Consider the following 13873-nt stretch of genomic DNA (forward strand, 5'->3'; position numbering starts at 1 on the left):
TTCAGTAAGACTTTTCCTGACACCAGTAAAATTCAGTGGCTCTGATATGCCTGGAAGAAGTCTCTGAACAAATAGTAAAAGACAGACAAGGGAAGCATGTGACTTTTCTGAGTGGTCTCTTTGGGGGACAATACAGCAGAACTTCCAACTTTGAAATGGTTATCAAGATACTGTAACAGGATAGGTTAAATGACAGTCAAATATTAAGGTGACTTTTTCAAGGTTCATTGTTTTCATTAAGTTTTATGGAAGTGCAGTGCCTGATGATGAAAGCACTAGGAAACAAACAAGCAAATAAACATATACACACACATAAAAAAAAAAAAACAAAACACCACAACAACAACAACAAAAACTAGTAACAGAGAAACTCAAAGAAATCACAAAAACTCTAAACTTGTGTCCCAGAAACCCAAAGCTAATGAAAATCAATAGATTTTCATAAGTGAAGGTCTGGAAGTTTGACAGACAAAAATGGTTATTCAACTGGTAGCACTTTTGCCTGTGACTACCGGGATACAAACTGCTGTGGCTGGGAGAACAGAAGCAGCATTGGATAAATTGGATATGCTAATGTTTCTGGTGAGTCTTTTTTCTTCCCATAAAAAATTAAAGAAAGGGGTAAAAAAAGCCAAGCCACAAATACAGCATAATAGCATAGTTCCATCACAACTTTAAAAACAAGCTATAAAAACTGAAAAAGCCTAAAGTCAAAAGAAAGTATATACAAATATAATTCAAAAATACATTATTTGTGAAACATAATAGTCACAGCATCAGACAAACAGTGAAATTGCCAAGTGCTAGTGCTTACAGGACCTCATCCATCTAGACAGGTCTATTTATTTTCAGTAATAATTGCAACTCTTTCTCAGACTCCATAGTCTAGCTTTTCATCTGCATGACCCGTATGGCATTATAAAGTCCCCAGGGACAGGGAAAAAGAACACTATACTGTCTGTAGTATTTCTTATGAACTAGAACTTATACCTCTGAGGAGGTAGTACCACTAGCACTGAATAAAAAAAAGGAGCACATGTGAAAAGCACAAGAGTGTAGTTTTGTAGTCTCCAATATAAACACACATCTACTGCCAAAAGCAAGGGGAAGGTACTTCTCTCCCTTTCAATCAGTTCTTTTGATCCTTATCTTGTGCCACCACCAGCCTTCTGGTTCTCCAGACAGCGGCACGATCTGCCTGCTAAATGCAGCTGAAAATCATTTTTTTCCCTCTGAGTAAATTTTCAGCTGAACCAATTATCTGATCTCATTTACCGCATGGGTAATGTGCTCAGGAGTCTCTGAAAATGCACTGTTAAGGCGCAGTCAGGACTTTAGATCTGTACAGTTCAATCTGTAGATTTAAAGCAAGTATGGAACACAGCTTCATCTGCTCTTAATGCTGCCCGAGTATACATGAACTCAAACAGGAAAAAAAGCAAACAAACAAATTCCAGACAAACAAAAAGCCCCAAACAACAAACCTGAATGAAAACCACTGACACTTATTCACAGCTCTACCAGAAATGCAGCTGTGGGAATCTTTGGTATTGCTGCTGACATTTCTGTAGGTAGATGTCTGTGTTTAAGAACTTGACTGTTTGCATGACCAGTTCCATATTCATTACAGCAGTGATTTTAACCAGGTACTGTGCAATCACAACAAATTTAATTTCTCTCCAATTTCTCAGTGTCTTCTGCAAATTTAAGCTACACAGTTATAACCATTAGGCCGCTGAGCCAAGACGCATCACAAAGAATGTAATTTATTAAGAGCATTGTGACACGCAATGGGGACTTGGCTAAGAACCGAGGTGGATGAGCTCCAGGGATGAAATGAAAATGATGGAATGGCCATTTCCATTAGAGAGCACCGTATCACAGATACTAATTGCAAAACACTACGAAGTACTCAAGAAAACTACAGGAATATTGCTGCAGTGAAAAAACATCCTCACCTTTATTTGTTCATGCCAAATTACCATTTTTTGCAGGGGAATGGAATCAGATCTTTCAAAACATTCATTTAGTGTTTTCCCCCAATCAGTTGTTACACAGGCTGTGCTCTGATTTTACTCTCCTCAGAAGAGCCTCACCCAAAGGACAGTACTTCAATATGTTAATCATGTTATAGTATCATATCCAAAATACACAACAGAAATCAGTAATGACCAAGAATTTTCTGACTCATTTTTTAAAAGGCAATCTCAAAAAATGACTTATCAAAAAGTTTTCAAAGAAAATGCATTAATTTTGATAGGGTGGAGAAACAAAATAGAACAGTCTTAGAAAGATTACCAAGTATAAGACTTAAAACAAAAGATGCTCTGCCCAGTACAATCAATAGCTCAAAACAGAGTAAGATTTGCAAGATCTAAGCTTAAACTTCTACTGTGCATGCATGTGAAAAGTAGTGGTGCTTTGGAAGGACTTTTCCAAGAAATGTGTTCTAATACCTGTACAAATTCCTGACTGTTGAGGCAGCTCAGGTAACTAAATCCAACACTTCTACTATAACAAGCTGAAAAATATAAAATATACATAATCTATTACAGTATTTGCCTAGAGGACCTCTCCCATCAAATATTTTTATTTTATAGCTGTTTGTTAGAGTAAATAAAAAAAATACTGTAGCATCATTTTATTTTTCAGTCATGAAAAATGTTCACTGTGTTCCTGTGTATTGAACTGAAACACACACAGCATCGACCTGGGCCTCTCCAGTTCTTAATAGTGACATTTGGTGTTTTGATACTAGCTGTTTTGATCCAGTGGATAATAAAACATTTCAAGTTCTATGACAGAGGTGGAAACAAAGGGAAACACATTTTCAGCAAAGCACTGAACAGACAGGGCATCTCCATATACAGCCCCTCAACAACATACTGGAGAAGCAGTTAATTTTTGCTGTTGCAACTAGAAATGTCTAACTAACAAGTAGCACAAACACATGTTCGTAACTTACAAGAACAAAAACCCCTAAGAGACATTTCCTGACTTTCCACCCTTTTTAATGGATGATGATTTTTACCTCTTCCACTTCATCCCCTTTTCCGCAACCATAAGACAGTTCCTCTTCTCAGAGTTTTCAATTCCACGGATCACATCTAATGTTACAAATTCCAGACAGGAACAAAAAGAGCCCCTGCTTTAACATAACAGGAGGTTTACCTGCTAAGAGCTGGTGACTGTGGCTTTTTACCTATATTGCCCAACAGTATTCTTTAGCTAGGCCTAAAGACACTGAGTCCTCAAACACATTTGTAGAGGATAAAAAAACATTCATGCCTACTTGCTGTCACTTTTTTTGTTTATTTCCTTCACAAAACATCTATTAGAACAGTGGGACTATGGGCTTAAGAGGTGGGGTGAAGAAGGAAGCTCTTTTTCAAAGAGTACCAACTTATTTTTTTTCTTCTTTTTTTTTTTTTTCATCCCTACAGCATTTAAACATACTAAACTTCAACTTAAAATATATTTTCTAAATATAAAACCAAAGTAAGATGTGAAACATTTTCTGCCAAGACTAACCTGTGATGATAAGACATTCATTGTGATCCAAGACTTCAGTGATGAGCCTCGATACAATCAATTCCGGGTTGATTAAAAACCGAATTTCTTCTTGTACTAGTCCTGCACCAGTCACACCACCTCCAACAAAACGGTTTGCAAAATCAACCTAACAAAAATATATTCAGGAAGATTATGAAATAAGCAAACAGCATAAAATCCTCTCATTAATCAAGGTAAAAAAAGTCCTGCACAAATTTCAATACTGTTGAAATCTGCTGCTATCACTTAAAAATTCAAGCAACAGGATAGAGCCTGATTAACAGCATGCCTTCCTCTTTTTTCTTTCTACTTCTCAGAAAACTTAAAATGTGAAAAGTGAGGTATTACACAGCAAAATAAAGTTTTGATGTCAAATTCTCTGAATCCAAATTTTGTGGGTTTTCTTTGAAGAGCACATATTTAAGAATAAAACACATTTCAGTAAATGTGACAGATGAGAACAGCAAATTATAATTATTTTTTTTTTGCATTTTATGGATGTTGAAAAATTATTAAGTTGTCCTTTAATAAGGATTCTGCCCCAGCTGTCCACAATGACATTTCTAGATTAGCATTGCCCTGTACCAGTTGTTCTGTACCTAAAAGAATCTCTTATGAATTCTCCTTGAAATGCACTCGAACAAGGCAAGTCATTTTGATCATTAAGGTTTCTGTTTGAAACAGAGAAGATCCAGACTATTTTTTGCTGCAATAATACATACCTTGCAAATTATGTTTTTATACAGACAACAGTTTTAAAAGGAATTGGTTTATTCAATAAAATGATTACTACTTATGCAAACTAACTGCCCGTACAAATTTACAATTTTAAAAAGTCACCTCATATTTCAAATGCTGTTAGCGTCTTACTGATTTTTATTTAGATAGCTGATGAGAGCACATTTACATGAGGGGAACAAAAGTTGCCCGAGTGACACAAACATATTTGTAGATTACAAATTGATTCAGGAGTCAGAGTCAAGTCTAAAGCTCACTGAGATCAGCCACTCATTCTTCCTCCTCCCTTTCCTTCACAGCACTTGTTCCTGGCTAAAGAAGTTGTCATTTTGTTTTGGTAAATGAACTCTAGAAGGCAGACTTTTTTTTTTTTAGAAAAAAAGAAAAGCAAAAAACCCAAACAACTGATTTGAAAACTCAAACGTGTTTCTTGCGATAGATAAGGACAAGACATCTTTCTTATGAATTTCTTTTGCTGACTTGCTCCCAAACCAAAAGAGTGGCACTGGCAGCAGCAAGAAACCCTCCTGAACCACTGACCTGTTCACTGTCTGGGGCACAAGAATGATTTTTAAAAATAAACTGAAACCTTTGACAACTCATCAAGATCACAGCGTGAAACTTTTATCTTTTCAATCTTAGATCCTGGTTTGAACCAAAAGACCTGAAGCTGTCCGGGGCTTGTGATTTTCTGTCAGTTCCTTCTGTACCAGGTACATGTGCAAACCTAGAAGAGCTGGGGAATATTGACAGTACTAAGACCGTCCATGGAATTAATTCTGATTTTTCTTTTATGCTGTATAACATCTTGCCATTTATGTCAATTGAGGATAGACAAATAACTTTGTTTAGCTGGCAGATCATAAAAGTATGACAGAAACATGACACAAAGCTACATTTACCAACATATGCGCTTACCTGTAGCATACCTTGCCCATTGCTTTCGATGGTGCCTTCATAGGTGACATGCAATCTAGACAGTTTTTTCTGAGATCTATCATTGAGGAAAAATGTTGTACAGAAAGGACGATTACAGAATCTCCACATATAGACTACAATTTAAAAGAAAACCCAACCAAACCCAAACTTCTTACACAGCTTAATCATAAGGTTGTTCAAAAAAAATACACCCTGGTGGATTAAAGAAAATGAATTTGCCTTTCAGAAACAATCTGTAAAGGTTTAACATAGTCATTTGTTCAGTTTCTCCACCTCTTTCACCATAAAAAAACAAAAATCGAAACTCACGTCCCATGTTTTTCACACAAGACTGTCTCTCATTAACTTGCTAACCAGCAAGAAAGCCGCAACGTGTTTTCATGCTGGTTATCACCCATACTTCATTATATTTCCTGTTGTTTCTGAAATCAAGTCATCTCTCTCTTCCCCCCCCCCCCAACTCAAGCAACAGCACCGAAGATGTGTCACTGTTTTAAAAATTCACTGAAGATTTGTTGGCTTCACAGGCAAACAGACTGGAAAACTCCGGGCACTCAAACTACTTGTGGCAGTTCACCCACTTCCCTCTGTACTTCTCTCCGTAACAATGCATACCAAACATTGTCTTCTGTAGTACTTCCAGGTCTGAATCAATTCCATGTGAATGGGATTCAGTTGTTTTAAGACATTTCTTACATTAAGGGGATGTTTGACTTACCTTTCCCAGTCTGGAAACTCCTGGAGACACTGCCTTGTAAATGTCACCAATCCCGTAGGTTCTAGAGGCAAATCAACCCCAGAGAAAAAAACGTATTAACTGCTGGAGCTTTAGTCCTTAGATTATTTCAAGTGGTAGCCTTTTAAATTACAACAAACATAATTTTGGGGAGAAACAAAAGAGCTTAACTTTCCTCAGGAGCAGCTTTGAGTCTTCCCCTGACAGCCCATGCTCAAATTGAAAACAAGTAACAAAGAGCAAAATATTCACTTCTCTTCTCCCTTTGGAGTTTAAGTGTTTTTCTTTTTCCAGATCATGGAAAAGCTATTTCTTAAGTGGTTTTCACTTAAACTGTAACCACTACTAGAAAGACTCAATAGTTGAAGTAGAATGTGCTGCCACTTAGAAAAAAAGAAATTGTGAAACTCCAGGGGTGACTACTGTTCAGTGTCAACAAGCAATGCACAAAATAGTCAACCCATGGACAGATGAAGGAACAGCTCTTCTTTCCTAGAAAGTCCTACTATGTCAATAAAGATACAGTGCTAGTGGATTCCAAACCAAGCAGTTTTCAGCTCTGCAAGGATGCTAGCGAAATTTACTGTATTTCAACTGGGAAAAGACTCCTGCACTCAAGAGAACAAGAGGAGCCACTGCTCACTGCAGGAAGGATGAATCATCATCTTCTCTTTGCAACAGAAAGAAAATACTAACCTTCTATTAGTATGATGTCATCCTAATAAAAACTGCATTTGAGACTAATTTCTTTGCTCCAGCCAGGAAGTCTATTGCGCTGGTTTGTGAAAAACATTCGAAACAATATGTAAATCACAAACATATCCTTCCAAAAGCCTTTTCCACAAGGGAACTCTGGTACCAGTGGTAATATTTTACAAACTAAGCATTCATCTTTTCAGCACAAAGTCTTCAGCTGATATAGTCTCCACTGTGTTCTTTTACAAGGAATTCAATTACCATTTACAATAAAAAGAGTTGCAAAATTATTACAGTAATTTATAGAGCTAACTTACTTCAGTCTTACTAATTCCTTGGACAAAAACGAACAAGAAATAGGGTCTTTTAAAGTTATGATAGGAATTTTTAATTCAAGAAAAGAACACTCAGGAATCTCATTAAATATTATTTAAAGTTATAATGTTAAGAAATCTAATATGGGAGTTTCATATAGCATGTTCCCAACAGATTTCATATGCACACGGGGGTCAGGGACAGCTGCATAAATTTCGGATTTGGTTTGCATGAAAATATTATTACTTAAGTACAAAAAAGCTAGTACACTGCATCTCTTCTCAGTCCCATGTATATATCACAATTTACTTTTTACATCAGAGGTTTAGTTCTATTGACCTTGCTGAAAGTTTGATAGTTGAAACAGGATGTAGCTGTGTTTAATTTGTGGTGAATTAAAATGATGAACTGAAGATGGACTGAACCAAGGGGTATTTATATTTAATAGCTTAAAGCTGTCTGTCTTTTAAAACAAGCCCTTCTGAGAATGTGAAGCTAAAAGTGCAACACCGACACTTAAAGTTCTTTAAAAAAATACTATAAGGATACTGCTGCATATGTGATGTATGCTACCACAGTAAAATCTCTCTCCCTCAAAATACAATATATAAACTCTGATACAGTTCTCACAAAAACATATCTATTTTTGAAAGCTTGTGCAGCTGTTCAAATTCATGGTACCAACAGAAGATCTGACTACATACACTACGGAAAATATTGCACTAAGTTCTAAAAGCACTGTGGATATCCCATGTCTTGCTATCACTTGTTTTATTTGAACTGGGTGAACTTCACAACAGCTTTGCTTTGGGAGAATAGAAGGAAAAAAACTGAAATATCATCACAAATAGGAGAAAATCCTTCAGAACTGCAAACATTATAGTCAAGGGACTAAATGTGCATACTGCAGGAAATCCGAAGCTTGAATCATAATCTTTAAGCCTGTGATTTTATTGATTACATATGGTGCTAAGTTTCCTCTACATTCTCATTCTGATGCGGTGCAGCAGGTATTTGTATATATTACAAACATTACACATATGTATATTTATACATACACATACTCTTCATATATATATGTAATAATGGGGGTGAAAATATATCTCTGTATATTTTGCACATTGCATATATATATATATGCATATGCAATCTCAGAAAAAAGGAAACAGAATAAGCTCCATGCAAAAAATATAATTGAATTCATCATCTATATGAGAAGAAGTGACATTAATATCATTATCAGTGTACTTCGCAAATTGGCTTTTCTTGCACACTTCCCTGATAATGCTGCATAGCCATTTCTAAATTTAATGGGATTATATTTTTTGATGTATCTGCTCTGTAGCTCAGAGAAAGAATAAAAGATATACTTTTTTCTGTGACTCTCCTAAAATAGCAGAAAAGGGTCTTAAGTTTCTCAGGCTTCCTTGGTGACCGTCCTTCAAATAATCTGAAAAACAAGAAATAAAAGCAATTAACTAGATTTCAGGGATATGGTGCATAGTAATTAGGCTACTTACTAACCGTGATATGATTTTTTAAAACTATTACGCATGTATTCCAATTAGCCTTGTATTTAAACTCTCTACCATTACAAGATCTCTCTAGCCAGCCCCTCCATACCACAGGTCTTTAGGAGTAACAAGTTCATTCACTTGCTGATTTTCTAATGAAGCTGCTTAGTGAATGCCTATCTAACTCATCATGATTTTGTCATATCAAAAAATGTAATTTCAATACGAACATCCAGGAAAGCTACTAGCTTTATTTGCAACAAACTGGCTTGAATACAAGTAAGTGATTGAGGGGTGAAAACATGTATGTTGAGTACTCCAAGATCCAAATGTCTTACCCTACTTTCAGTTCACTGAGCTGCAGAGAAGAATTAATACAACCATACTGCTTTCAAGAGTTGCACTGCACCAGCAGCATTTCTAAAGAAAATAAGCTACCCTCAACAGATAGGGCTTCATCCACTGGGCTACTACTGGCATTCTAACATTCATTTGTAAAACCCTAAACATTAAGAAGCAGCATCCTATTTTTAGCCATTAAGTGAATGTATTCTTTTAAGGTAAGCTGAAGTACTGTTACTGAATCATCTTTCTTCCAGCAACTTCAACACGCATTACTTAATTTCACTTCCAATAAAGTGCCAAGGCATTGTTATTTGCAACACATAATGGAATTTATCTGGAAGGAAGAATAATGGCAACTTCTGAAATAATATTCTTTGAGTAGCGAGTTCACTAAAAGAGATCTGATACAGTGAAAGCCCCGAGGATGTAAGATTCACCCCAATACACTCTAAATAAAGGAATGACACAACATTATTCATTTATTTCCACATGCTGGAATGACAACCCGCATTTAAAACCAGAATGCTGTCAGGTGAATTTAGCTTTTAGTAGTGAAGTGAACTAGATTTTTTCCGTATTTAAAAACTCTTATGAAGCATACATGTTGAAGAGATTAATTTCATTGAAAATCTGTATTAAGTCACAGAAACAAATTTTAAAAGGGTTTTATGAAAGCTTTTTTATTCTTTGAATAGTCAGCTAGGACTTCAAAAAGGCAAACCCCAAACTTACACAGTCTATTTTAAAATGGGTCAGTATGCAAGTTCTATCAAGGGGTTGCGCTCGTACAACTAGTAAGCAGTTCATACAAGAAAGAGTTGCTCTGTGTGTGTGTGTCCGTGTATGTGTGCAGGTCTTGCCTAAATGCGTAAGTTATTTCTGACATTTTATCTGGAAGTCTCATTTGGTATGAATCCTTTAAACTGGTTAATTTATCTATTAGCCCAATTATGTCTGTACTATTTTTTTTTTTGCCTGTTTACATCAAATTAAAGTCTTGGTCATATTGCAAACTCTCAGGATAGAGTTCTTCGTGTCAGAAAGGTGATACATGATTTGGCGTAACTAGCAGGACACAGCTGGGCAGGAGAAGTCCAGAACTGGAAAAACTATGCCTAAAATAAGTCAGATCAATCTAAAAGGCAACGGCAAGGTAAATGAACTTGGTTTCATCCATCACAATTACTCACCAAAATGCAATCACTTTGTCAAGTAGGATATTTCAAACAAGTATTTTTTTTAAATCTGAAGTGTTCAGCATTGGCCTGTCTTTTCTCTTCTTAAAAGCTGTGATAACTACCTCTCTGTTCTCCTCTGGGATCAAAACTAGAGTAATTCTGATTTGCTTCTGAAAAATCTCATTTACAGCAGATAAATATTCCCAAAACACCATCTATAATTACAATAATGAGAAGAGATATCTGTAATTCTGTTCTAGCCCTATACGGCTGGGTAAAAAACGACAGGGCAGCACAAAAGGATTTGAAAAGCTCTGGGTTCTGGCACAGACATCCCTTGCTGTAGAGGGATACTTCGTAGAGTGGGGATAAATTAATACTGTGGCCTTCAAAATTATCTGTATTTTGACCTAGTAGCTATATGTACCCAGTAACAACATGCATTAGATCTTTTATAGCAGTCAGTCCAAGAGCTCTCATCTCCCTTCTCCTCACAGTATTTGCTTTCCTCCTCTATGACATAACATAAATTGTACTTCCTCTTTGAAAATTCACTGTTAAACACATAAAAAGAGAATTTAAAAAATTCTTTATTTATTAAAAACAAAAGCAGCCAACACCAGTCCTGCACACATTTTAGGACTGAATCCACCACAAATTATGTTTGTCCAAAACAGAATGCACTCATAAAAGGATAGCCATTTATGGCAGGTTGAAGACACCATGTTTTTGATTAATGTGCCTGGATTTACTTTGTATTTTGTTTGTCTAGAATTCACCATTATTAGTGAGCTAGTAGCAAAGTAAAGATGGCTATCTGCAAACATGCTTTTTATTACACATATGTTCACAAAATATAAAACATTGGTGTATTACTTGCATATTTTCACATAACCTTTTGTCTTGAGCTACTTTAAATTAAAGTGCTTTACAACATTAGGAATTTGTTTTAAAGGCCCAACTGAGCAGTGGAAAAATCCTCACAGATTTGAATGGGCTACAAATTAGCCTTAAACTCTCATGTTAACTAATTATTTAAAGTTGCTGATATTCATTCAGTTCAATTTGATTGCTTCATATGTTCTTTTAAATTTCCACAGAAATTATATCACAATGACATCAATTATTCAGAAGACTTCCACCAAGCCATACTGAAGTCAGAAGAAGAAAACCACAAGAGAAAACACTCAACACCTCTCCCCATCCCCGCCACGAATACATGCGGGCAGCCAGTTTTTCTTAAACACAGCAAAGTAACTAGTCATCCTAGTGAATGGCAACAGTAAAAGCAAGTGACATTTACAACAATCAAAAATGGCCCAGGTCCTGCTCTGTTAATTTAAGTGAGCATATAACATGGCAAAGCTACAAATGTCTTAACTTTAAACTTTACTTGTGAAATGATCAATTAGGCAACACTATGGGAAATTTTATTGCTGAAGCAAATATCTCTATTTTGAAGAGCAGAGCTAGATGAGGGGGCATCAGTAAGATATGAAATAAAATTCTTCTTCAAGCTCTGAGACACAGATCCTACTAAAAAAAACCTACCCAAAAATGTAAGTGGAAACCACATAATCCATTTCCTGTCAGAAGAACCCAAGGCCAAAACCCATTAATTCCAATTAAAGAACTCATTCAAATGAAGTACACTGTAAATCAAACACAAAGCACTGCAAGCCCACTTTCAGTCAAAGTAATTGAAATATTACTGGCAACTGCATATCTAAGCTGTTTTGCTTTGTACAAGATGTTCCCACTGCCAGGCAGATCACTTGAATTTAGCTGGTACAGGAGCTAAGAAAGCTTGCAGGGCTGATCACCAAACACAGCTGCAAATTCATTGCTGGCTCTCTGGTTTCCAAGCCAGGGCAGCAGCAATGTTAATCAAATGAAGGACCTCTTTGGAGATATACTCTGAGCAGTCAAGGTCAGAGATTTAAAAACACAAGAAAGTACATGTGTGAACAATGTCAAAACCACCAAGTAGATAGTTAGACATTGTGGCTACATGAAAACTCTTTCATAGCAAATATTCAGTTACTTAATCGTTCTGAAGAGAAATCCTAAATATGAGAAATAAAATATTAAAAATAGTAATAACTCCTATTGGAAAAACGTAAAAAAAAATTTTTTTTAGTTACCTAACAACTGTTAGTAAACATACAATAAAGTTTCAAGGTAACTGTTTATACTGTTCCTGTAATTACTACAAAAACGTGTGCATTTGTTTTGCATTAGAATTTTCATAAAATTTTAGGGGGTAAAAAAAAGCATTTAAAAAGTGTACTCAGTATTCTGGTCTTTGCAGTCTCATTGACTGCAAATTCACATTTGTCTTATTTTCAACCAATATTTCCACCTTAGAAAACTGGAGCCAAGAGCTCCAAGGAACTGGCTCCTAAGACCTTCAAGTGCTGAGGCAAGCGACAAATCTGCATGGTAATTCAAAGGGTGCATTTCCAATGACGCAACATCAACATGATTTAATAACGTAAGAGCTACACAAAAGTGACCTTGGCACGCATATAATTTACTGGGGAAAAGTTGAACCAGCTTAAGTAAACAGCTCCGAAATACACTGTTTCCGATTAAGGTATAATTAAAACACAGTAGTCTACTTGTAAAATTTAATTTCCAAGGAACTGAATTGATTCCTTGATGTTTCTTGAAGACCTGGCTCCAGTAATTTTTACAAGGAGAAGGAACCATTACAGTCATGTGGTTTAACCTCCCAGTTAAATAATTTCATATAGGTATTTCCATCTCCAGCCTCTATCTTCCCATCCCCGGACTGGGCTTCCTTTGAATGTTTCTTTTCAGAGAGTATTCTCATGTCTACACTGAAATCAGAACTTACCATAAGACTCAGAAAGCTGTCCACACTGTAATTGTATGCAAAAATTTGCAGTATGAGTCGTGCTTCAAAGAATACTTTCCATTCATAAACTCATGGCATTTTGTGTGTGCTGTTTGCAAAAGCATGGATCCACAATTTTATACTTATGGCCCACACAATTAACTAAATGTGCTTTTTCTTAACCACCACAGGCGCTAAAAGTGTCTTTTTCTTTACTACTATAGTTGAAGACACACTTGTATTGTTTCTTGAATTTTAGCACGATCTCACTAAAGATAACATAGCACCTAAGCAATTGCAAGATATTTTATCAAAACCTCATTTTTCCCCTACAAATAAGAGTGGAAGAAGGATGTGTAAGGAAGTAGCACGTATAGATTAATTTCACCTAGTAAAGGGACTGAGCCGGGGGAAGGACAAAGTTAAGGCAGAAATGAAAATACTGAATAGACATTATCTTCAACCTCAAGAACAGAGCTTTAGTCTAATGTATAGGATGACAAAACACTTGGAAAAATAATAAACCAAGCATTTTGCTTTTTGTATCTTGCTACATTTCAAGCTTAAGCTTATCTGATGTAAATATATTCAGGTGGAAATACTATGCTAATGTATGCTACTGTCAAACTTTTATTACTCTCCATATGATGACTGAGGGCTATTGTCATTAAAAGGATGAGTATTCTCAATTGCTAGCAATCTCAATGGGGATCTACTAAAATTTCTTACTGATACACAGAACCCTAGAGAAAAAACTAATATAGTGTTGAATGGCACAATAAACTCAACATTTAGGATTACATCGGTTACACTGGGGAGCACACAAGAAGCATCTCTTACATCTTTCTCCTAATTTTTTTTCCCAGGGGCTAGAAAATTAAGTGGAGTTCCACAAACAGAAGAGAAAAATAACGCTCTCCCTTTATCAAAAATAGGATCGGATTTGTAATGAAGTATTTTAAGCTTTGATTTGCAATGTTAAGCACAGTTGAACAAAACA

The 13873-nt window shown here is 35.9% G+C and overlaps 1 protein-coding gene across 3 annotated transcripts in view; it reads right to left on the reverse strand.

Moving 5' to 3' along the window:
* PARG (poly(ADP-ribose) glycohydrolase) overlaps positions 1-13873 on the reverse strand; it is a 69436-nt gene that overhangs the window by 16317 nt on the left and 39246 nt on the right. For all 3 annotated transcript variants that reach the window (XM_042787183.1, XM_042787169.1, XM_042787177.1), the window contains 4 exons: positions 8347-8426; positions 5948-6008; positions 5209-5284; positions 3532-3679 (listed from right to left, as the gene is read on the reverse strand). In XM_042787183.1, coding sequence (XP_042643117.1) covers positions 3532-3679; positions 5209-5284; positions 5948-6008; positions 8347-8426 — 365 coding nt within the window. The remainder of the gene's footprint in view (positions 1-3531; positions 3680-5208; positions 5285-5947; positions 6009-8346; positions 8427-13873) is intronic.

This window comes from Tyto alba, unplaced genomic scaffold (genome assembly GCF_018691265.1).
Source record: "Tyto alba isolate M040663 unplaced genomic scaffold, T.alba_DEE_v4.0 Super-Scaffold_1, whole genome shotgun sequence".
Lineage (NCBI taxonomy): Eukaryota > Metazoa > Chordata > Aves > Strigiformes > Tytonidae > Tyto > Tyto alba.